Source organism: Miscanthus floridulus, chromosome 19 (genome assembly GCF_019320115.1).
Source record: "Miscanthus floridulus cultivar M001 chromosome 19, ASM1932011v1, whole genome shotgun sequence".
Taxonomy (NCBI): Eukaryota; Viridiplantae; Streptophyta; class Magnoliopsida; order Poales; family Poaceae; genus Miscanthus; species Miscanthus floridulus.
In genome coordinates this window covers 101,105,351-101,131,358 of record NC_089598.1, presented here as the reverse complement: position 1 = coordinate 101,131,358, position 26,008 = coordinate 101,105,351, and the positions used below count along the sequence as shown (strand labels likewise).

At 47.9% G+C, this 26,008-nt stretch overlaps 1 protein-coding gene and 1 long non-coding RNA gene across 2 annotated transcripts in view; one reads left to right on the top strand and one right to left on the bottom strand.

Annotated features, from left to right (window-relative positions):
- Nucleotides 1-20,123: 20,123 nt before the first annotated feature.
- LOC136526488 (uncharacterized) lies at nucleotides 20,124-20,558 on the bottom strand. The gene has a single exon (XM_066519147.1). It carries the CDS (start codon nucleotides 20,556-20,558, stop codon nucleotides 20,124-20,126), a length of 435 nt encoding a protein of 144 aa, XP_066375244.1.
- Nucleotides 20,559-22,125: 1,567 nt separating this feature from the next.
- The window catches only part of LOC136528098 (uncharacterized), a 31,753-nt gene continuing 27,870 nt past the window's right edge, over nucleotides 22,126-26,008 (top strand). The window contains exon 1 of the long non-coding RNA XR_010776985.1: nucleotides 22,126-22,631. This is a non-coding gene — a long non-coding RNA (uncharacterized lncRNA). The remainder of the gene's footprint in view (nucleotides 22,632-26,008) is intronic.

Genomic DNA, 26,008 nt, shown 5'->3' with positions numbered 1-26,008 from the left:
GGCCCAGGCGGCAGACAGTGGCCCAGCAAGCCAGAAGCGGTCGGCCCACGCAGACGAGCCCAGGCACGGTGGCCAACTTGCACGAAGGCCCCTGAGTTTTCTCGGAATTAACTAATACTTTACTTGTAAATTTATGAGTCTAACGTTTTTACAAAGTGAACACAGTAAAATATTCTATTTATGTTCAAGTCCTTTTCTACCTCAAAACAGAGCATCGAGCAGGGGAGGTACTCCGCCGGTAGATGGGGTGGCTTGTCGGCGGCAGTGCTATCGTGGGGTGGTGTGGGGAGGTGCGCGGACCACGACCGGACCCGGGCCTGGCCACGGCGCGGACCAAGGCGGGGCATAGCACGACGGCCATGCGAGCACATCGCAGCGGCGCCAATCGATGGCTCCGATCGCACGCGTGAGCGGCCATGGCGCAGTCGATGGCGGGGCAGCGACGGGCGGCCACGGTGCATCGGGGGGTGGCACGGAGACATCGGTGGCGCCTGGCCGGGACTGTGCCAATGGAAGAACATGGTGGGGCTCCGACCATGGTAGGCTCGATGAGGAGGCACGCAGAGGTGAGGGGGAAAACAACGGAGCTGGTGGAGGCGCTGGCTCAACGGAAACAGCGGCGGTGGCTGCTCGCAAACTAGGTGCTCGCCAAGGCGGTCGTGACGGTGGCACGGCCACGATGGGGACGCGGTGTGGGGCAACACGGTCTGTAGCGGCTGCGTGGCGCACAGCTATGGACTAGTCGGTAGCCAGACGGGGGCACGGTAGCCTGCAACACGAGGGCGCGCGACGCGGGGAGGAAGAGGAGGGGCGCTGGTGCTACATGTGGAGGAACAGTGCTGTGGAGCTACAGTCCAGCGTGGGTCGTGGGGACTTGCGCGTGCTCGCACACACACGTGAAGGCGGGGCGATGGTGGGCACTGCCACAGCGGGTACTCGACTCGGCCGAGGCAGGCAACAGAGGCAGAGACCGAGAAGAGAAAAAGCAGGGCGAATGCAGTACGCAACAGCCGTAGCTCGGGTAGGTGGCATGAACGGCCGAGAACGAGCGAGACGAGGTAGTTGGGGTGAGCGGCCGAGATCATTCGCTATAGTTGCCGGTTCACGAACAGAGCGCCAACGACACATCCCCAACGCGTTCTAGTGAAGTCTGGTTAATTTTAGAGTGAGCGTCATAACCCCTAACGCAACTATGACCTATCCCAGGCTCAAGTACTTACTCTGATGCAACCAACTTTGCAAAATCATAACATTAGTGTTGAGGTATGTTTGTCGAAATTTAAATGCCAACATCGCACTGTCTATTATCGTTTTTGACTTAGAAAATTATAGCTTTTAGTTTTGAACTAACATCCACTAGCGCTTTTGCCTTAATTTCTAAAAGGTCTAAACCCTGTCGATTTCAACTAACAAGTATATCATGACCTAGCCCATACTGCATACTAACCCATAGGAGCGAAATACTTAAGCACTATTGAACTATTTTGCTCAACATAATTTGCCAAAATTGACCTTTCGAACATAAATCTAATTTCTCGCCGACTCAACGAAAGGTTCTAGTTTAAATCTTGGATCCGATTTATGAGCTATCATATATACTATTGAATAACTTTTACTCACCAAAACAAGAGTTGCATTTTCATCTACTAAACTTGCACTTCAAATTTCATTAAGTACCAATTACAAGTTATATTTTATTTTTGTTTATAAAAATTACCTTCATGCTCAATCCAACAGAACAACCCATTCACCATTTACTTGCTAGAATCGTTATCGGATATTTTTAAATACTTTTACGCACTAAGTGAATTAACTCAAATATTTAGTTAGTCCATCAAAGCGAACCACATAAGACACACTCGTCATTCCATGTGTGTTTTAAAACCCGAAAACTTGTGTTGCTAATTTTCTCTTAGGCATTAACCTATGTGCTAAGTGAGCTCATAACACCAGAGGTGTTACAGTCCAACTCCTTCGCCTTCTGCCCCTTTCATTTAGTCTCTTGGACGCATAAGATATTTACATGCCTCCTAACCGATGTGTCCACTAACTCTCTTAACTTACCTGTAAGGGACCCTACTGTTCCTTCTTGGGATGGATAATTCTCATTTCTAAGGCACTAAGTATCCCAAATTTGCTTGGCAACATCCACACCAATCACTCTATTGTACTCATCACCATCTAAGGCACTAAGTAGCACACTATTAGCTTGACCGTTGAGGTGGATGATTCTCATTTCTTCCATGGTTAGATTCATGGTTAGTCATAGACATAGAAGAATAGTTAAAGGATACGGCGGTATATTTGTTATCGTTATTCTTCTTGCCCTTTCCTTTCTTGTCCTTATTGCTATGCACTTGAAAGGACACATCATCATCACCATCTTCGGAGCTGCTAGATAGCTCACTTGAAGATGCATTGGAGGCTTTTGCTTCTTGTTCCTTCTTTTTCCTTGCTTCTCTTCTTTTTCTTCTAACTTCTCTCTTGAGTCTTCTTTCTTCTTTTCTTGCTTTCTTCTCTTCTAATTGCCGTTGTTCCTTCTTCTTCTTCTCTCTTGCTTCTCTTTTCTCTTTTCTAGCTGCCCTTCTTATTCTTCTTTCTTCTTCATTTTGAGCTTTTTCAGCATCGGTTGCCTCTAGCTGCGGGAGTGTGGAGTTGCTCGCTATAGAGGCGCTAAGCTCACTGCTGTCGGTGTCATGCAGCCAAACGTCCTTTGGATCGACGTTGATGGGCTTCACAACACCGGATCCTCCCCCAGGCTCCATACTTCACGTGGTGAAGCGCACATGAGGTAACCTAGCTCTGATACTACTTATAGGATCTCTGCCGCTCTGTGAACGTAGCACTGCCACACCTATAGGAGAGATTAGTTCATAGTTCAAAATCTACCCAACAAAATTTAGATTGGGTAAATTTCTTAGCTTCCTATAGGGTAGTAGATCATAGATCGACAGCTGAAAGTGATGGGAACACCACACACAAGTAGAGTAGCCTCAAACTCTAGAAATCACCTCAATCAACAATATGTCATGCAAGTAATGTAAATCAAGCACAAGTGACACAATGATTTATCCCGTGGTTCAGCTCGCCACCAAGGCTTGCCTACCTCCATGTTATTGAGGTTAGCCACTAAGCCTTAGAGCGTTCCAGCCCTTCCTCATTCTCAAGTCAAGAGACTTAACTCTTGAGATGAGGGGTGAGTTTACTAGCTTTAAGAGATGGTTACAAACCTCCCGGGGTTGCCACACAAGTTGGCAAGCTCCGCGAGCAATGCTCTAGCTGGCTAGGAGCCAAGCTCCAAGAGTAACAAACACAACCGCCGGCTAAAACGTGAACCAAGTGCTCTTTAGAGTTTGAGAATCAATGGAGCTGCTCTCTAATCGAGTTTTGGACCCTTATCCCTCAAGGATTGATGGGGAAATCAATGGATTTGCTTGGGGGCTTGAGGTCAACAATGGAGTGAGAGAGAGAGCTCCTGCTCTATTTTGGGCGTGCTCAAGTGAGGAAGAAGAGAGCATGTTTTTTGTTTTGTTACCGTTGGGGAGGAAGGGGAAAGGTATATATAACCCCCAGCCCCCAATGTTCACTTTAAATCACAGATAACCATTGTTGAGGAAAGGGAAAGGTATATATACCCCTAGCCCTCAACGGACACTACACCCAAGAGGTCGGGAGAGACGAGACCACGACCAAAGGGTCGGGTGAGTCGGAGCCCACAACCAAAGGGTCAGGCAAGCCGGAGCCCGCGACCTTGGGGTCGGGCAAGACGGAGCCCGTGACCAAAGGGTCGGGTAAGCCGGAGCCCATGGCTTGGGGTCAGGTGAGACAAGGCCATGACCAAAGGGTCGGGCCAACCAAAGCCCACGCCCAAGGGGTCGGGCGAGTCGAAGCTCGCACCCAAGAGGGTTGGGCGAGTTGAAGCTCGCACCCAAGGGGTCAGGCGAGTCAGAGCTTGCACCATGCAAGATAGCAAGGGTAATAGTGAAGTGTAGACTATCTTGGCTGTGAATCTGAGGATCCATATGATTGTTTGAGCACTTGGTAGCACATATTAACTTAAGCATTGGGCCCCCCTTTATAGTATGGCTTTTCCTATACTCAAATTCAATATATAAAAGAATTTAAACCTCCTTTGAGTTTGAAGCCATCTACATTTATAATTGGGGGCTCCTCTATTTCATGTAGCATCCTAAATATAAATTCCCTGCTTGTCATCTCGATAAATCTCATTAGTTCTCTAATTGCGTAGTCATTATCACCAAAACCCACAATTAAGGCTTGATTACACTTTCAATCTCCCCCTTTTTGGTGATTGATGACAACTGAAAGGTCATAATATGGCTAGAGGGGGGGTGAATAGCCTATTTAAAAATCTACAAATCAACTAAAGCAATTTGATTAGTATGACAAATAGCGAAATGCAAACTTGCTCTAGCTCTACAAGGGTTGCAAGCCACCTATCCAATAATTCTAGTTGCAATGATTACTAGTCACACAACTTGCAATGTTATGACTCACTAAGAGCTCTCAAACTTGCTACTCTAAAGGGCTCCACTAGATGAACTTAAAAAACAAAGCAAGCTCTCAATTCTAATTACACTAAAGAGCTTGCCACAACTAGTTTGCAAGAATATAAATGAGTGAGTAGGGTGATTATACCGCCGTGTAGAGGAGTGAACCAATCACAAGATGAATACTAAATCAATCACTGGGAGAATACCAAAGGGCAAGAGACAATCAATTTTTCTCCCGAGGTTCACGTGCTTGCCGGCACGCTAGTCCCCGTTGTGTCGACCAACACTTGGTGGTTCGGTGGCTAAGAGGTGTTGCACGAACCTCGTCCACACAATTGGACACCGTAAGAACCTACTCACAAGTGAGGTAACTCAATGACACGAGCAATCCACTAGAGTTACCTTTTGGCTCTCCGCCGGGGAAGGCACAAGACCCCTCACAATCACCACGATCGGAGCCAGAGACAATCACCAACCTCCGCTCAATGATCCTCACTGCTCCAAGCCATCTAGGTGGCGAGAGTAACAAGTGAATCCCACAGCAAAACACGAATGCCAAGTGCCACTAGATGCAATCACTCAAGCAATGCACTTGGATTCTCTCCCAATCTCACAATGATGGAGATGAGTGGGAGGGCTTTGGCTAGGCTCACAAGGTTGCTATGTCAATGCAAATGGCCAAGAGAGAGAGCTTGAACCGGCCATGGGGCTTAAATAGAAGCCCCCACAAAATAGAGCCATTGTACCCCTTCACTGCACTGAACACGGGCCGACCGGACACTCTAGTCATATTGACCGGATGTTGGACCTAGTGTCCGGTCGCCTGATGACAGCCACGTGTAACACTACGTTCAACCGAAGCCACCTGATCTCAACGGTCATGACACGATCGGACGCTTCGGCAAAAGTGACCGGATGCTGAACCCCCAATGTCCAGTCATTTCCAGTAAGCTCCCAAAGACGGCAAACCTTGACCGGACGTGTCCGGTCAACCTTGACCGGATGTTGCCAGCGTCCGGTCGCTCCCCTTGACCTCGGTACTGTCATGTCAGCTCTGACCGGACGCTGCCTTCCGGCGTCCGGTCAGTCCGAGACCTAGCGTTCGGTCAAATGACCGACGCTAGGTCTACGCTGCCACGCCTGACCGGACGCGCCGGTCCTCCTGAGACCAGCGTCTGGTCACTTTGTGAATCAGCAAGACTGACCCTCTTTCATCTCTATCTCCTTCACCCTTGCTCAAATATGCCAACCACCAAGTGTATCACCTTGTGCACATATGTTAGCATATTTTCATAAATATTTTCAAGAGTGTTAGCATTCCACTAGATCCTAAATGCATATGCAATGAGTTAGAGCATCTAGTGGCACTTTGATAACCGCATTTCGATATGAGTTTCACCCCTCTTAATAGTATGGCTATCAATCCTAAATGTGATCACACTCTCTAAGTATCTTGATCACCAAAACAAAATAGCTCCTACAAATTATACCTTTGTCTTGAGCCTTTTCTCTTTCTTCTTTCCAAGTCGAAGCACTTTGATCATCACCATGTCATCACCATTGTCATAATCTTCGCCATTGCTTCATCACTTGGAGTAGTGCTACCTATCTCATAATCACTTTGATAAACTAGGTTAGCACTTAGGGTTTCATCAATTAACCAAAACCAAACTAGAGCTTTCAATCTCCCCCTTTTTGGTAATTGATGACAACCCTTTCACAAAGATATGAGTTGAAATTTAATTGAATCCATGTTGCTTGCCCAAGCATATTCACCATGTGTAAAGGATATGGACAAGTTTCATAAATCCCAAATGGTAGCAATTGATCCCCCTACATATGTGCTAAGAGTTTGGATTGTAGCTTGCACATATGCTTAGATAGGAAATATAGGAGACAATGTCTACCAAATGATGCTAAGGTATAAGAGATGGACCTTTGAAGCGTGATATCAATCGGAGTGCACCAATATACCTTCCTTAGCACCATTAGTAACTAGACATACACAAAAACTAGAATACCCTATGAGATCAACATTACAAGCAAGGGTCTAGTTTCCATAGAATGAACATAAGTCTAGTTACTTTAGCTAGATACCACTTGTAAATACTTGGAAATCAAATCACTACAAATCCTATGCATGCTAGATTTTTTTTCATCATTCAAATTTACAACTAGCATACATCACGCAAGCATGGATAGAATGTTCAAATTTAAAACTTGTGCCATGCAAACAAACATATGAAATGCACATTCAAATGCAACATACAAGTTTATGAGCTTGCTCCCCCTACTTGTGTGCATTTTTTATTGATACCCTTACAATGTCATTTCATTTGTTTGCTCCTCCTATCTTACTATCTTTGTGAATTTCTCTCCCCCTTTGTCAACAATTAGCACAAAAGGTGAGCTCAAATTATAGATAGGTTGGGGTGAAACCATGTGAAATGAGGATCATTTTCCCCAATTTGGTTCAATCAAGATTACTTGCAAAAGATATTTAACTCCGTTTGATCCAATGACAAGCTTCTTCACACCTCCAAATAAGGGTTATCTTGTACCAAGTTGAGTTAAACACTTGTAGCTTATTTTCTAGATCAAACACTAGGTTTACAAGCCCACAAACATGTCATATGCTACCACTAGATCATTTCAAACATACAAGCAATAGTGGTACCATACAAGCATCAAATTCATTTGTTTTCATGAATGAGCCTATTCAAATGTGAAATATGTCTGGATGCACTAAACATGTCCTTAGCAAGGATGTATGCCATGTCAATCAACTTTTACCTTGAATTGCTCGAAGGAGAGGCATGTCATATAAATTGGGGGTGCATCAACATATATTGGAGAAGTCAAGTATGTTCAATTCATTCCTTATCTTGCAAAACCTCTTCTCACCAAGTGGCTTGGTGAAGATATCGACAAGTTGATCTTCGGTGCCCACACTATCAATGCAAATGTCCCCTTTTTGTTGGTGATCTCTTATGAAATGATGGCGGATATCAATATGCTTTGTTCTTGAATGTTGAACCGGGTTGTTGGTGAGCTTTACGGCACTCTCATTGTCACATAGCAATGGTACTTGCTTGAATTTAATTCCAAAGTCACTCAAAGTAGACTTCATCCAAAGTAATTGAGCACAACAACTACCGGCCGAAATGTACTCCGCTTCAGCGGTTGAAAATGCTACACTATTTTGCTTCTTTGATGACCAAGACGCAAGTGATCTTCCCAATAGTTGACATGTGCCCAATGTGCTCTTTCTTTCAACTTTACATCCCGTATAATCAGAGTCCGAATATCCAATCAACTCAAACCTTGCTCCTTTGGGATACCACAATCCAACATTTTGTGTATGCTTTAAGTACCTCAATATTCTCTTTATTGCTTTCAAATGACTTTCTCTTGGTGAGGCTTGGAATCTAGCACACATGCATACACTAAACATGACATCCGGCCTTGATACGGTCACATAGAGTAGGCTTCCAATCATAGACTGATACATCTTTTGATCCACTATGTTGCCACTAGCATCACTATCCAAGCTTTCACTTGTCCCCATTGGTGTACTAATAGCTTTACTATTATCCATTCCAAACTTCTTGAGCATGTCCTTGATATACTTGCCTTGACTCATAAATGTGTCATTCTTCATTTGCTTGATTTAAAGACCAAGGAAGTAGCTAAGCTGTCCAATCATGGACATCTCAAACTCACTTGCCATCATCTTGCCAAACTCCTCACAAAAATCTTGATTTGTTGACCAAAAAATAATATCATCAACATAGATTTGCATTACAAACAAGGCATTTCCAAGCTTCTTGGTGAAAAGAGTGGTGTCAACCTTTCCTATCTTGAATCCCTTAGAGAGTAGGAAATCTCTCAATCTCTCATACCATGCTCTAGGTGATTGTTTTAACCCATACAAAGCTTTTCTCAACTTGTAAACATGGTTGGGTTTCTTTTCATCTTCAAAACCGAGAGGTTGCTCAACATACACAAGCTCATTGATATACCCATTGAGAAATGCACTCTTCACATCCATTTGGTACAACTTGATGTTGTTGGCATAAGCATAGGCTAACAAGATCCTAATTGCTTCTAATCTTGCAACCGAGGCATATGTTTCTCCAAAGTCAAGACCTTCAACTTGAGTGTAACCTTGAGCCACTAATCTTGCTTTGTTCCTTATTACTATCCCATCTTGATCTTGTTTGTTCCGAAAGACCCACTTGGTTCCAATCACATTATGATCCTTAGGCCTCTCAACTAACTCCCATACTTGGTTTCTTGTAAAGTTGTTTAGCTCTTCATGCATAGCATTGACCCAATCAACATCCTTCAAAGCTTCATATATCTTCTTAGGTTCAATGGGTGACACAAATGAGAAATGCTCACAAAATGAAGCCAATCTTGATCTAGTTTGCACACCTCTTGAAATATCACCAATGATAGTGTCTAAGGGATGATTTCTTGCAACATTGGTTGGTTGAAGCACTTGCACTTGATTGCTTGCATTTGATAGATCACTTGGTTGAGATGATGAACTAGCCACTTGTTGTTGATCTTGCACTTTGTCATCACTAGTTCTTGCTTGAACTTGATCATGAGAACCACTAGCTTGCACATTTGAGTTAGAGAGCACTTGATTCTTGTCATCTTCAACATCAATCACCTCTCTAGGCCTTATATCACCAATGTCCATGTTCTTCATTGCATTGACCAATTAAGTGCCTCTTACATCATCTAGATTCTCATCTTCCTCTTGGGAACTATTTGTTTCACAAACTCCACATCATGAACCTCCTCAAGAGTACCGCTAGCCAAATTCCAAACTCTATAAGCCTTGCTAGTAGTGGAGTAACCAAGCAAGAAACATTCATCACATTTCTTTTCAAACTTGCTCAATCTAGTGCCTTTCTTCAATATGTAGCATTTACAACCAAAAACCCGAAAGTATGCTATGTTGGGATTTCTTCCATTCAAAAGCTCATAAGGTGTCTTCTCCATCATGGGGTGACAATAGAGTCGGTTGCTATAATAGCAAGCCGTGTTTATTGCTTCGGCCCAAAATGAATGACTCACATTGTACTCACTCAACATTGATCTTGCCATGTCAATCAAAATTCTATTCTTCCTTTCAACTAAGCCATTTGATTGGGGAGTGTACTTGGCCGAGAATTGATGTCTAATTCCAAATTCATCACACAACTCATCAATTCTAGTGTTCTTGAATTCACTACCATTGTCACTTCTAACTTTCTTGATGGTTGTTTCAAACTTATTGTGAATGCCCTTGACAAATGATTTGAATGTTGCAAACACATCACTCTTGTCAACAAGAAAGAATACACATGTGTATCTAGTGAAATCATCCACAATTACAAATCCATATTTGTTTCCACCAATGCTTGTGTATGTGGTTGGTCCAAACAAGTCCATGTGCATCAACTCAAATGCCTTAGATGTGCTCATCATGCTCTTCTTAGGATGTGTATTACCAACTTGTTTTCCAGCTTGACATGCACTACATAACTTATCATTCTCAAATGTGACATCTTTCAAGCCTCTAACTAAGTTATGCTTAATCAACTTGTTCAATTGTTTCATTCCAACATGACCAAGCCTTCTATGCCATAACCAACTCATGCTAGACTTAGTGATCAAACATGTTCTCAATTGAGCTTCTCTAGCATTGAAATCAACCAAGTATAGATTTTTATATCTAAATCCTTTGAATATCAAGTTAGAGCCATCTACACTTATAATCTCTACATCATTCACACCAAATATGCACGTGAAACTAAGATCACACAATTGAGCTACCGACAAAAGGTTGAAGTTTAAGCTCTCTACTAGTAGCACATTGGAAATGCTCAAGTCATTGGATATTGCTATCTTACCAAGCCCTTTGACCTTACCTTTACCATTGTCACCAAATGTGATACTATCAATCCCATTGCTCTTGTTTTTATTGATTGAATTGAACATTCTTGGATCACCGGTCATGTGTTGTGTGCACCCACTATCAAGCACCCAATGCCTTCCTTTGTCTTTATAATTGACCTACAAAAGAAGATCAATTCTTTTTAGGTACCCAAACTTGTTTAGGTCCTTGAAGGTTAGTTACCAAGGTCTTTGGTACCCAAATGGCCTTCTTCTTTGGGCCCACAATTGTGTACCAATAAACTTAGCCTTCACACCATTGGCACCCTTAACAAGCATGTAACAAGAATCAAATTTAATTGAGGATACAATAGGTAGCTTGATCTTGTTAATTTTGCAATATTGCTCTATATGCCCAACTTGCTTGCATCTATTGCAAAACCGACCATTGCCCTTCACAAAGTTAACTTTGGGAGTGACAAAGGCCGCCTTGCTTTTCTTGGGGGTATAGCCTAATCCCTCTTTGTTGAGAGAAAACCTTTGGCTACCCAAGCACTTTAGCAAGCGGGTATATCCACCATAGGCATTGCCTAAGGCACGAGTGAGCTCATTCACCTCCTTCTTGAGGGTATCATTTTCCACCATTAATGAGGCATCACAAGTGAGACCATCACTTAAAGGTGAAGTAGAAGTAGTAGTGCTATAAGAAGTGTTAGTGGGAGCAACTACAACAGGCTTATAAAATGATTTATCAATAAGATCACAAGTTAGTCCCACATCATATGATCTGATCACTTGCTCCTTCTTGGCTTCCTCCACTTTGACTTGCTCAATGAGAGAGGAGTTAGCTTTCTCAAGCTTAGAGTGAGCTTTGCCAAGCTTCTCATGGGCTTCCATTAGCCTCTCATGAGTGGCATTGAGCTCATCAAGGGATTGCTCAAGAAATTTGACTTTCTTGTTAAATTCCTTGCACTCCTTTCTCTTCATCTCAAAGCAAGTATGCACTTGCTCACACATGTCCATGAGCTCCTCCTTGGAGTACTCCTCATCATCATTATCATCACTCCTACAAGCATCACTTTCACATTCATCATCATCACTCACATCATATTTTACCTTGGTAGGTTTTGCCATGAGGCATGTCGATGGAGTGTCGAAGATGGAGAGCTTGTCATTGATGGCGATGCTTGCTAGTGCTCTCTTGATAGATTTTTTGTCATCATCACTAGAGCTATCACTATCTAAAGAGCCATCACTATCCCATGTGACCACATAGCCTCCACCTTTCTTCTTCTTTTGGAAGGTCATTCTCTTCTCCTTCTTTTCTTTCTTATCCTTTTTGAGCTTCTTCTTCTCATTCTCATCATTATCACTATTGTAGGGACAATTTGCTACAACATGATCGGGGCTCTTGCAATTGTAGCATCTTCTCACATATTCTTTGCTTTTGGTGTGATCTCTTCTCTTTCTTGCACCATAGCCCTTCTTCTTCATGAATTTTCCCATCTTATAGACAAGGAGGGCCATAGCTTCATCATCAATATCACTAAGATCATTATCATCACTTGATTCTTTCTTGGACTTGCCCTTGTTCTTGGATGATGATGAGCTAGCCTTGAATGCTATACTCTTCTTCTTCTTGTCTTCTTCTTCCTTCTTGTCATCCTTGTCATCCCCCTCCATTTCCACACAGTATGTTTCTTGGGTCATGACATCACCTAGTACTTGGTTGGGGGTAATCTCCTTCAATCCTCCTCTTATGACGAGTAATCTCAACATCTCAAATTTTGGAGGTAGGCATATCAAGAACCAATGAGAGACATCATCATCCTTAATCTTTTCTCCCAATGCCTTCAAATCATTGACAATCACTTGCAAGCGATGGAACATCTCTGGAATGCTCTCATCTTCCTTCATCTTGAAGCTTGTCAATTTATTCTTGAGGATATACAACTTGGCACTCTTCACCACCGGTGTGCCCCTCATATGTTTCCTCCAATCTCTTCCACACCTCATTTGCTCTTTCACAATCCTTGATTTGCTCAAACACCTTGGAATCAATGGCATTGTATATGGTGTTGAGAGCCATTGTATTGCATTGCTTGTTGGTCTTATCTTGGTTGGTGGGGTCATCGGGATCAATGATAGCATAGTCATTCTCGGTCATCTCCCATACTTGATCATTGATTGAACCAAGATACATCCTCATCTTTCTCTTCCAATAATCATAGCATGTGCCATCAAAGAATGATGGTTTGCCCCCCACATGGTTGAACACAACTTGAGCCATAATTTGACACCGAGGTTGTTAAGCCTTCAATCAAACGGTGACCACGGCTCTGATACCACTTAAAAGGTCATAATATGGCTAGAGGGGGGGTGAATAGCCTATTTAAAAATCTACAAATCAACTAGAGCAATTTGATTAGTATGACAAATAGCGAAATGCAAACTTTCTCTAGCTCTACAAGGGTTGCAAGCCACCTATCTAATAATTCTAGTTGCAATGATTACTAGTCACACAACTTGCAATGTTACGACTCACTAAGAGCTCTCAAACTTGCTACTCTAAAGAGATCCACTAGATGAACTTAAAAAACAAAGCAAGCTCTCAATTCTAATTACACAAAAGAGCTTGCCACAACTAGTTTGCAAGAATATAAATGAGTGGGTAGGGTGATTATACCGCCGTGTAGAGGAGTGGACCAATCACAAGATGAATACTAAATCAATCACCGAGAGAATACCAAAGGGCAAGAGATAACCAATTTTTCTCCTGAGGTTCACGTGCTTGCCGGCACACTAGTCCCCGTTGTGTCGACCAACACTTGGTGGTTCGGTGGCTAAGAGGTGTTGCACGAACCTCGTCCACACAATTGGACACCGCAAGAACCTACCCACAAGTGAGGTAACTTAATGACACAAGCAATCTACTAGAGTTACCTTTCGGCTCTCCGCCAAGGAAGGCACAAGACCCCTCACAATCACCACGATCGAAGCCGAAGACAATCACCAACCTCCGCTCAATGATCCTCGCTGCTCCAAGCCATCTAGGTGGCGGCAACCACCAAGAGTAACAAGTGAATCCCATAGCGAAACACGAATGCCAAGTGCCACTAGATGCAATCACTCAACCAATGCACTTGGATTCTCTTCCAATCTCACAATGATGGTGAAACAATGATGGAGATGAGTGGGAGGGCTTTGGCTAGGCTCACAAGGTTGCTATGTCAATGTAAATGGCCAAGAGAGAGAGCTTGAACCGGCCATGGGGCTTAAATAGAAGCCCCCATGAAATAGAGCCGTTGTACCCCTTCACTGCACTGAACACGAGCCGATCGGACACTTCGGTCATATTGACCAGACGCTGGACCTAGCGTCCGGTCGCCTGATGACAGCCACATGTAACAATGCATTCAACCGAAGCCACCTGATCTCAATGGTCATGACACGACCGGAGGCTTCGGCAAAAGTGACCGAATGCTGAACCCCCAGTGACCGAACGCTGAACCCCCAACGTCCGGTCGTTTCCAGTAAGCTCCCAGAGACGGCAAACCTTGCCCGGACGCGTCCGGTCGACCTTGACCAGATGTTGCCAGCGTCCGGTCAGTCCCCTTGACCTCAGTACTACCATGTCAGCTCTAACCGGACGCTGCCTTCTAGCGTCCGGTCAGTCCGAGACCCAGCGTCTAGTCAAATGACCGACGCCAGGTCTATGCTGCCACGCCTGACCGAACGTGTCGGTCCTCCTGAGACCAGCGTCTGGCCACTTTGTGAATCAGCGAGACTAACCCTCTTTCATCTCTATCTCCTTCACCCTTGCTCAAATCGTGCAGCGCCTAGCGACGCTGGGTGACCCGGAACCCGACGAGAACATGGTGGCCAAGTACCTGCGCGTCGTTTGCCCACGCTACAAGCAGTTGGTAATCTCCATTGAGGCCCTTCTCGACATTTCTCAGCTTTCAATTGAGGAGGTCACAGGGAGATTGAAGGCGGCTGATGATGTCGAGCCACCTCCGCTGCAAACCGTTGTCGGTAAACTGCTACTCACCGAAGAGCAGTGGGCCGAGCGGTACAAGCAGAAGGGCCAAGAGTCCGACCACGGCGGCTCCAGCTCTGGTGATCGTGGACGGCGCCATGGTAGAGGCTGGGGACGCGGCAGTGGTGGCAACAACGAAGGGAGGTCTGGCTCCAACTCGAGCCAGCCCGTTCCAGACGAGCCCTGTAAGCACTGCAGGAAGAAAGGCCATTGGGCCCATGACTGCCGCAAGAAAAAAAGGGAGGAGCAGGCCCATGTGGCCCAAGAGGAGGAGGCCACACTCATGATGGCCATCGCCTTGTTCCCTTATGATGCGCCGTCACCAGTTCCGTCGCCGACGCCGCACTCAACTTCTACACCAGCGACGCTCCCTACCCTCCACCTCATCGAGCGCAAGGTGTTCGCCGCCCTCGACTCTGATGCAGATCCGGATCCGAGGCGATGGATCTTGGACACCGGTGCCTCCAATCATATGTCCGGTCCAAGGCTGCCTTCGCCGATCTCGACACCAGCATCATTGGCTCCGTCAGGTTTGGCGATGGCTCCATCACGCAGATCGAAGGGAGCGGCACCGTGCTCTTCACCTGCAAGAACGGGGAGCACCGGTCGCTTCCCAATGTCTACTACCTACCGCGCCTCACCGCCAACATCATCTCCATCAGCCAGCTCGACGAAGGCAGCTTCCAAGTGCTCGTGGAGGAAGGTGTGATGCGCATACGCGACGAGGAGCGTCGCCTGCTTGCGAAGATCCCATGGAGTCCAGGCAGACTGTACATGCTCGATGTCACCATAGCACGCCCAGTTTGCCTGGCCGCATGCTCCGACGACGCCGCCTGGACGTGGCACACACGGTTTGGCCACATCAACTCTGTCGCACTGCGCAAGATGGCGTGCGAGGGGCTGGTCCAAGGTCTGCCCCTACTCAGCCAGGTGGAGCAAGTCTGCAAGGCATGTCTCGCCGGCAAGCAGCGCTGGGTGCCGTTCCCACAGAAGGCGCTCGGACGTTCGACGGAGGCGCTGCAACTTCTCCACGGTGACATCTGTGGTCCCATCACGCCTGCGACACCCAGCGGCAATCGGTACTTTCTTTTGCTCGTCGACGATTTCTCATGGTATATGTGGATCACCCTGTTGCCGAGCAAGGATGCCACTACTGCCGCCATCAAGAACATCCAAGCCACGACCGAACGTAAGACCAGGAAGAAGCTGCTCACCCTGCGTACCAATCACGGGGGCGAGTTCGCCACGACAGACTTCGTCGACTACTGTGCCCACCTCGGAGTTCGACATGAGCTCACGATGTCGTACATGCCCCAACAGAATAGCATCGTGGAACACCACAACCAGACCATCGTGGGCATGGCTCGAAGCATGTTGAAGGCCAAGTCCCTTCCCGGCGTATTCTGGGGAGAAGTCGTGGTGACGGCTATGTACCTCCTGAACCGATCGTCGTACAAGGCCATCGGGGGAAGGATGTCGTACGAGCTATGGACCGGGAGCACACCGGCGGTGCACCACCTCCACATATTTGGGTGTGTCGCTCACGTCAAAGTGACCACGCCGAACCAGAAGAAGCTGGACGACCACAGCCGGCGCATGATCTTCGTTGGGTACGAGCCCGACTCTATGGCGTATCGCATCTATGATCCGACGACCTGGCACATCCACATCAGCCGTGACATCATCTTCGATGAAGCAGCACAGTGGGCGTGGTCCGCTAAACACGACGTCGACTCCGGCGACTTCGTCATCGAGGAGACCGAGCCCCTAGAGCCCGCAGTGATCACCACCACAAGTGCAGCGATGACGTGCGCTCCAGCTGCGGACTCGGCGCCAGGCTCAGCTTCACCTGCTCCATCAGCAGTGTCACCGCCACCAGCCGTGGACCCGTCCGCGGTGACCCCTATAGCCAGCGGCTCTGCGTCCGTGACATCAAGCCCGGCGCCACACCAGAACATCAAGTTTGTGTCACCGCCAGGAACTGGAGCCAGCGAATAGCTGGATGCCGACCACGACGATGATGCATCTCTTTGGTTATGGCGAGTTGACAACGTGATCGGGCTGGCCTCACCACCGAGGCTTGCTGACTGGGAGCTGGAGGAGCGACTGCTGCTTGCAAGCGACGCTGAGCCAACCTCACTCGAGGAGGCACTATGCCATGAGTGCTAGCACCATGCTATGCTGGATGAGATGACCTCCATCGAAGCGAGTGGCACGTGGGAGTTAGTCGAGCCACCACCCCGCACCTGGCCAATAGGCCTCAAGTGGGTCTACAAGGCCAAGAAGGATGCATCCGGGATCGTCACCAAGCATAAGGCCTGGCTGGTTGCCAAGGGCTATGTTCAGCGCCAAGGGATCGATTTCGATGAAGTCTTCGCTCCCATGGCGCGCCTAGAGTCTGAGCGGCTGTTGCTCGCGCATGCCGCATGCGAAGGCTGGGCTGTCCATCACATGGACGTCAAGTCTGCATTCCTGAATGGTGTGCTGCAAGAAGAAGTCTACGTCGAGTAGCCCCCCGGCTTCATCCTCTAGGGCCATGAGCACAAGGTGCTCCACCTCGTCAAAGCACTTTACGGGCTCCGGCAAGCCCCACGAGCCTGGTACGCCAAACTTGATGAGTCCCTGATTAGGCTCGGGTTCTAGAGGAGTACCTCCGAGCACGCCGTCTAGCTCCATGGTGCTGGGGACCGTCGCCTCGTGGTGGGTGTGTACGTCGATGATCTTATCATCGCCGACGGCAATCAAGTCGACATCGACGCATTCAACTCAGAGATGCACTCCACCTTCAAGATGAGCGACTTGGGGCGCCTCCACTACTACCTTAGCCTAGAGGTATCCCAATCGGAGGAGGGCATCACCCTGTGCCAGAACGCATACGCTGCCAAGATTCTGGAGACAGCACGGATAACTAGGTGCAAATCAACCTGCACCCCCATGGAACCACACCTAAAACTCAGTAAGTTGAGCACTGCCCCCGCTGTTAATCCTACTCATTACAGAAGCATTGTGGGGTCCCTACGATATCTGGTGAATACAAGGCCGGACTTGGCATATTCAGTGGGCTATGTGAGTCGGTTCATGGAAAACCCGACCACCGAGCATTTGGGGGCAGTCAAGAGGATCCTCAGGTACATCTCTGGGACCCTCAGCTATGGCTGCCAGTACCAGAGGAAGAAGAAGGAGGCTCGTCTGCTCAGCTACAGCGATAGCGATCAGGCGGGTGACATTGATACGCGGAAGAGCACCACCGGCGTCCTCTTCTTCCTCGGTAACAACCCCGTCACCTGGCAATCTCAGAAGCAAAAGGTTGTAGCTCTATCATCCTGTGAAGCATAGTACATAGCTACAACTACAGCTGCTTGTCAGGGAATTTGGCTGGCACGGCTGATCTCAGAACTCAGAGGCAGAGAGGCCGGTGCCACCAGCTTGAAGATTGACAACAAGTCCGCCATCGCGCTCGGCAAGAATCCTGTGTTCCACGACCATAGCAAACACATTGATGTCAGGTATGACTTCATTCGAGAGTGTGTTGAGGATGGCAGGGTGAAGACCAAGTCGATTGGAACTGCAGATCAGCTGGCGGACATACTGACCAAAGCCCTGGGACGTGAGCAATTCTTCAACTTGCGCTCCAGGATCGGAGTAGTTGATGTACAGGGCATACACAAGAATTAGGAGGAGATTTTGTTAGTAATCTTGTGTGTGCCGGTTAGTTAGGATTGCATGGCATCTTTCTGTTTCTAGCAGTTGCATGCGCGTGAGCCCCGATCTGTGGCGACCGCACGCGTAGGAGGTTGTGGCGTAGACTAGCTGCCCACGTACCTGAGTTCACAGCATGGATGACTTTGCGGAGGCATGGGGATGGACGTGCCAAAACTCCCGCAACGTGCTGATCATGTATGTGGCTCATAGTTGTTTAAGTTTCCAAATAAAAAGGAGAATAGAAGCACAGAAAAGCTGCGCTTTCAGGCAGCACCAAAATCATTGTGTTCTTGCTCGCTCATTCTCTCTCGCCGCCGCTCGTGTTCATCTCGTCGGTGTTCACCGCCGTTCTGTTTCTAACAGGTGCATGGTGCATGGCGAAGGCGTTTTCTGTGGAGGCTTTGACATTGATGATGTTTTCAGCGGCGAGGTCATCTTTTGCGTTGATGTCTTAGCCTTCTATGTGCCTTCGATGCCCATGTTGTCCACGGTGGCGTCGATTTCGCTACCAACGACATGGCGGTTGCTGATCAGAGGTGGCTTGGTAATCATACCGGCGACAATGCTATGTTGTACTGTATTTCTTTCTACCAACTTGTGAGATCGGGCTGGTTTTCAGTTCCCACCTCTTTTGCTTCCCCTTCCGGGTGTATCGTCGCCCGGCGTGCCGGGGTTGTTGGTGGTTGGGGCACCAGATCCCTTGTTCTCCGACGATGCGATGGCCACTAGCCATCTTGCTCGGCCTGGACATTTAGCGACTACAAAGCATGTTGGTATTTCTGATGTGCTACTCTTGGTGCCACTGAAAAACTTTGATGTTCCATTGTCGGGAAGGTGGTCGGCTTCAAGGCTACTGTTCCAACAGTCGGCGGCGAGGACGACCAGCAGAGTCTTGCAAGGACCTGGATGTAATTTTTCTTTCTTTCAAAGGTGTCTTTGTAAGATTTGGGATGTAAACTGTCAGCATTATATGTGAAATACAACCCGGTTTCTCAAAAAAAAAAAAAAAAACTGCTCCCGTGACGTGCAACCTGGCTTTAGGGACAAACACCTTTATATAGGAACCTTTATTTTTTTGAATGCTTATATAGGAACCTTTATATGTGGAGGAGAGCAGAGCCGTCAGAACGGAACCTTCGTATGTGGCTCGCAACACCGTTGAGTCTGTGGTTTCAATAACAAGGCCATAGAGCCAGCTTTGAAGATAAAAAAAAGGGACAGAGGCTGTATTTCTGAATTACTGTCCTTTTACTCTGAATTTCTCAATTTCTGAATGGTCCTGTGACTTCAGGGGTTTAGACTAGGCCCACGTGTCAGCCACTCATATAAAGAGGGGCAGAGGGCAGTAAAGTCATCAGAGGAGGATCATCCACTAGAAGGTGTGGCCTGGAATGAGGTGTGGACGTGTAGTTTGCAGAGTGATGGACACAATTAAGATGGGTGCAGTGAGGAGGCAAAGGTGAACACACTGTCCAAGCTTTGAGATTATATCCTCCCAAAGGGGCTATCACCGATTTTCTATACGTGCGAATGGGATGGACATACTTATGAGAAGTAGATCTATGCAGATTTGCAATATATGGGACGTGTGTTTTTACAATGAGATATATGCTCCCAACATGTACGATACAAGAAGTCAAGAAGTAATCCAAAGAAAATGGTAAGGAAGACCATTCATAATAATGCTTTTTGCGTTCTAAAAGGGCATTATTACACGAGTATACTAGTGGATCTCTGCCAAAACCCTAATGACTAATCATGGACAACATATGGCAGGCGCCAGACAGCAGGTCATAAGACAAAACTTAAGACATTGTTAAAACTATACAAATGATTATGATCTGAATCTGACCGTTGTTGTCTCAGGGCTGTCTCAGGGCAGCTCCTCATGATCCCAATGACTTGAAGACAAGATTCGGAGAACTTAAGACAGCAAAGACCAAGAGAAACTAAAATCTAATTTCCATCTATCGCGCTCACAGGTCTTCAACGTCCTGCTTTGATGATGTGGGGTGGCCTTCATACTCTAACTTCACTCCTAAGCTTGCAGTGATAACCCTGAATTTCAGCCTTATCTTCTCCATCACGTCTTGAATGTGTTCATTCTCTGGATCAGACAGCGGATAGCTGCCCACCAGTGCAGCTAGCTGCTCAATATTCTTCCTGACCCGAGCTGAGAAGGCGCTCTGATCAATGAGAATTGCAGACGTCCACACATCCAGACAGCCCTGAAAGAAACCCAGTTCTTCACCGACTTGGAAACCCATCTTTAAACCAACGTGCCTTCCCTCTTCCTTTCCAGATGCCAAACCATCATTATAGCCATTTTTATACCCCTCCTGATAATGTGTCTCACCTAAGAGTAATGTTGGGTCAAGAAAATCAGCCTCAATCTTAGGTTGCTGATCCATAATATGAACAAGAGCCTAGTTTAGCTATGCAACAGACAGTTCTCAAGAAATCTGATTCCAGAAAGCCTGCTTCATAGTAAAAAAAGAAAAGGCTTAGCATAATAAGAAATTAAATGAACACACACTAAAGGGAAAAAAAGGAGCTAATAAAACTGTATTCGAAATAGTGCTGTAAATCAGGAGAGGGAAACTGCAAATGTATGAATGTTTTCTCCAAAATATCACCTTTTTTTTTAATGCCAATAGAAAAGTAAAACCGATCTATTAAAAATTGAAGTGAAACAACTTGATATTCAGGAATCAGAACACAGAAATGCAAAAGGTATGTTAGTGATTGCACATGTACCCGCATATATACAAGCGGAAAGCCAATATCAGAAAGTGTAGTCATAATAAGGCTTGGCACGATTGATACATACGCTTGCATATTTTAATACCATATAGAAATAACACAACATAATTATAGGCGGAGGGTCTCTAGAACAAAGCATGATGAAAATTAGGTCTTACAAACTAATCTGAAGAATTTACTCCACATGGAACAAAACTGAAGGATCAAGGTTCCCTGACCGAAATATTAAGATTTTTCGCTGGTAGCTCTGTTCGGCTGCCATTATAAGCCGGCTTATCAGTCATGGTATAGTATTTTTCTCTCCCAACAAATCAGCCGTACAAATCAGCATAAGCGGCTTATCAGGAGATGGTAATTGTGTGCACTGAAGGCCTGCAACGACGGACCACATTTATTTTTCTCCTTCAACTATCCGTGTTTGTGTGAGTTAGTTTGCAGGAGTCCTTGTGCTGCAATGCAGGATTACTTTTGCCCTTGAATTGCAATAATGGACTAAAGGGTAGCCAAGTTCAAAGAGAATGGTAGCTTGGTTTTGGGGTATGCCAACTTGCAATAAGGTACATGAAAAAGAAATGCACAGTGCAATCTACTGTCTATACAGCACGCTTACTGACACTGATACATACATCTCATCTAATATTGAGCAAATCTAGATACATGCGCAGGACATTTTTCTAGAAAACCCGATACACATATATGTTGTTTTAATAAATAAATAGTAAGGCATATTAAAATTCTAAAAGCAGCGGCAGCCTTGCGTTCTTGCATTTTGCTGTTCTGCTCCAAGTTTGCATATTGCCAGCACTCCAACAGCCATGCCAAGCCTGCCAAGCATCTACATCCAATTCTCAAAATCGAAATAAGAACATACGAGTGCTTAGTGCTGAAGTCTAGTCTAACATATCAGATTAAGAAAGGATTAAACTATTCAAGTAATCGACTTTGACTCGAGGCTTTAGGGTTGGAGGAGTCGAGGAGAGCTCGGAGGAGATCAGCAGATCACTGATCCAATTCTTTTCCCCTCCCGCTCACAGTTCCATCCGGAAGCCCAATACATATTAGTGAAAGCGCTTGCAGAAGCTGCACTAGAACTACTTGAGTAGTTGAGTTCCTTCTTGGCCGGGAAAAATCAAGCAAAGAGTTGGGGCACGGGAGAGGGGACATCCGGACATGAAAGGACTACGGCCACGGGAGGGGAGAGGAGGAGAAACTTACGGAAATACCGCCGGAAGGTGGTGCAGCTCGCCGCGCGTGGGGGGACGTCGGCGAATAGGCACCGTGCGGCGGCGGCGTCTGGCTGAGCTGCCGGCTTGCGGGGGCACGGCGTAGCAGCCTAGCAGGGCCTACCGTAGTGCTGGGCCCTGGCCCGTATCCTGAATGGGCCAATACATATGATGGGCTTCATATGTATCGGCCCGGCGAGCGTGCAGGTTGGAGAAGACGCGAGGATCCCGGCGGCCTGGAGATGCGCGTGGCTTCGGCCGCCCGTCCAGGACTGGAAGCGGGCGTCGACTTCGGGCGGGCCTGGAGATCCGCAGGACGCGGCTCGGACCAGCTGACTCCGTCCAGGAGCGCCCCCGCGACGGCGTGGGTTGAAGCGGCGAACGGTGGCTCCGGCAGGCGGCGCAGGGCGGCGCCGCAACCCTAGTCGCCAGGCGCGCCGTGCGGACGAGAAAGGGCGGCGTGGGGTCGGAACTGAGGGGCTCATCCGTGCCGGGAAGGTGAGGTGTCGCGGCATTTATTCCAGTGGCAAAACTTGACAGAGAAGTTCATATCTGGGCCATGTTTAGATTGCAACTTTTTGCAACTTGATGAATAGTACCACTTTCGTCTTATTTGATAAATATTGTCCAATCGTGGACCAACTAGGCTCAAAAGATTCATCTCGTGATTTCCAACTAAACTGTGCAATTAGTTATTTTTTTACCTACATTTAATGCTTCATGCAAATAGCTAAAAATTGATGTGATGGAGAGAGAGTAAAAAAACTTGGAATTTGAGGGTCATCTAAACAAGGCCCTGGTATTGTGGGGGAGCAACCGAGAAGTTTGGAGCATTTTTTTTATCCGCGTCCTCTATACAAAAAAAAGAGAGAGAAAGCCATTGGCTAGCTTCACGATGAAAGCTGGTCGATTTACATCCGTTTGGTAGAGCTTCAAAGATTCTTAACACAGGCCTCGAGGCATCCCGCATCCATACAGCTTTCTGCTCAATATAATTCGCCTTAATTTTATCATGGTTAAACTCTTCTAATTTTGATCCAATTTATAAAAATATATATTTAACATTTATAAAATTAAATTAGTTTATCAATGTTAGGTTCTTAAGTTCATCTAGGTGTGGATTGAAGGGGAATCCAGTACTTGTTTAGTTCAATTCAACCTATAACCTAATACAGATAGGGAGATCGTGAGAGAGGGAGATGTAGATGGGCCATACCTTCGGGCTTGGCAGAGGAGGTTGTCGGTGTTTTGGACCGGCGGGCCCTCAACCGACTAGTGAAAATGTACTGCGTGCCCCTAATCCCGGATGGTGATGTAAAGAGACACAAGGTTTATACTGGTTCATGCAATAGGTGCCCTACATCCAGTCTGAGAGATCGATCTTGTATTCCTTGCACCGAGGTGCTTGTAGTAGGGGGTTACAAGCTGGGCGAGAGAGGGAGCTAGTCCCAGGTCTCTGCGTGGAGCGGTGTGGGTTGCTTGAGATGTTGATCTCAGGCAGCGAGGAAGCGTGCGTATTACAGAGTGTTGAGCGTTGCTGGGGCGTGTGTGGGTGAGTCTACATGAGTCTCTGCGTCTGAGCGTCTATCTACGTTTGTTTTTTTCTAGAAACGGCCCCGGTCACTCCCTTTTATAGTTGAAGGGGGGACAGGGGCGATACATGTGTTCGCTACGCGGCGGTTCGTGAGCGGAGGCGGTATGCCTTGCCCTGTGGCTTGTCACTGTGGCGGCATGGTTGATGGAGCGGTCTTGTCCTTGATGCACTAGAGCGACGCGCCGGTCACGTCCGATCCTGTACGACGTGGGAGCTCCAGTGATAGCTTGACGCAGGGCATGACACATGCTGTGGAGGACGTGCCGGTCGCTGTATGTTGACAACGTAGAGAGCCGAGGCCTAGTTGATGCAGAGGCCGAACCATCGTGGGAGGCTCGGCGGGCGCGAATCCCGAGGCTGTCGAGACCCCGAAGCGCATGGCCGAGGCTCGGAGGGAGCAGTTGGTCCTGTACACTGATTCTGAGGCTACAGGTACCCGGACTTGACTCCCCACGCCGCGCTGTCCTCAGAGCAGGGGTTAGGTAGCACAGTGCAGTATGAGTGTCAGTCGTGGGCACAGTGCCAAGCACAGCGGTCGGTAACCCCTGCCCCGTCCTGTCTCGGACGGCATGGTATTGATGCGACTCCCATCTCGTTGGTCACTCCGTTGTGTCGAGCCGTCGTTCGGCTAACGTCGCGGGAGTGGTTGGGCGCGCTAGTTGGACGTGACGTTCTATCAGGGAAATCGGTCGAGGCGGAGGCGACGGGGTTGTCGCCGAGCCGGCCTCGAGCGAGACGAAGAATTGGAACCCCGTCCGAGGCCTTACGTGCAGGGCCTCGGGCGAGTCGGAGAATCGGTACCTCGTCCGAGGCCTGGCGGGCGAGGCCTCGAGCGAGGCGGAGAATCGGTACCTCATCCAAGACCTTACGTGCGGGGCCTCGAGCGAGGCAGAGAATCGGTACCTCGTTCGAGGCCTGGCGGGCGGGGCCTCAAGCGAGGCGGAGAATCGGTACCTCGTCCGAGGCCTGGCGGGCGGGGCCTCGAGCGAGGCGGAGAATCAGCACCTCGTCCGAGCCTTACGTGCGGGGCCTCGAGCGAGGCGGAGAATCAGCACCTCGTTCGAGCCTTATGTGTGGGGCCACGAGCGAGGCAGAGAATCAGCATCTCGTCCGAGGCCTTACGGGTGGAGCCTCAGGCGAGTCGGGGTACTGTTCAAGGTGGGCCAGGCGGTCCAGCCAAGTCTCGGATAAGGTGGGGGTTTTTTGGTAGTTGTCTCTTGGCTTCAATTATTACAGGGTCCAAGCGATTTTTTCGGTTCTTGCTTAGGGGACCCCTTTTTATGGTACCCGACAGTAGCCCCCGAGCCTTGGGGAGAGCGTGAGCGTTCTCCCTAAGGTTTTGACGAGACTTGGCTCGCGGCAGCTCCTGGTGGGATGGTGTTTCGTACTCGAGGCTTCGGTGGATGCGCGCGAGTGTACCCGCTGGGTGTAGCCCCCGAGGCCCTGGAGGAGTGGATTTATTCCTCTAGGGGCTTTTCTCTTGTTGAGCGAGGAGTTTTATCGCGTTTGCCGAGTCCATGAGTGCGAGTTCGGGTCGCTGGGCCTCGGCCTGGTTGCAGGAAGAGTCCCTGAGCCTCTGCTTGGAGCAAGAGGGCGATCAGGAGTTCTCCTATCTTTTTTGTGCGGCCCTCACGCATCCTTTTCGTTCAGAAGGAGGGGTGGAGTATGCCAGGCTACCCTCGGTGGGCACGAGCAGTGACATCTCCGATGAGCTGTTATCGGGTAAGTCCAAGTGGAGGCCCGTGCCCCATTCGATAGGGGTCGGCTAGCGGTCCAGAGACGCACTCCAAAAGTACCAGAGGGCTTCTCTAGTGGGTCCCAGGGCCATTTGATTGGCCCCAGGGGCTCGGTGCCTCCGTACGGTGGGATTCCATTCAGAGACTTCCCTGTCGGTCTTGGACACGACTTAGGGCATCCCAAGCAATTGCTTGCTTGGGCCTCGGCCATGTATGGGCTCGCCCATAGTCATCCCTGACTCTATTTGTCCTAGGGCGGCTGTCGAAACTCTCGGGGGCCCAGCCTTCGAACCCCTGGACCGTAACAGGCTCGGTGCCTTTTATCGAGTTTTTGCCATGCGAGTTTGGGTTGCTTGTCTTCGACCTAGTTGCAGGAAGAGCCCCTGAGCCTCTGCACGGAGCGAGAGGGCGATCAGGAGTTCCCCTGGATTTTTATGCGACCCTTGCGCATCCTTTTCACTCAGAAGGAGGGGTTGTTTGCCGAGCCCTCGAGTGTGAGCCTGGGTCGCTGGGTCTCGGCTTGGTTGCAGGAAGAGCCCCCGAGC

What these genes read in the sequence shown, in the direction of transcription:
- LOC136526488 (XM_066519147.1), bottom strand. Translation starts at nt 20,558, where the DNA reads ATGGATCAGCAACCTAAGATTGAGGCTGATTTTCTTGACCCAACATTA.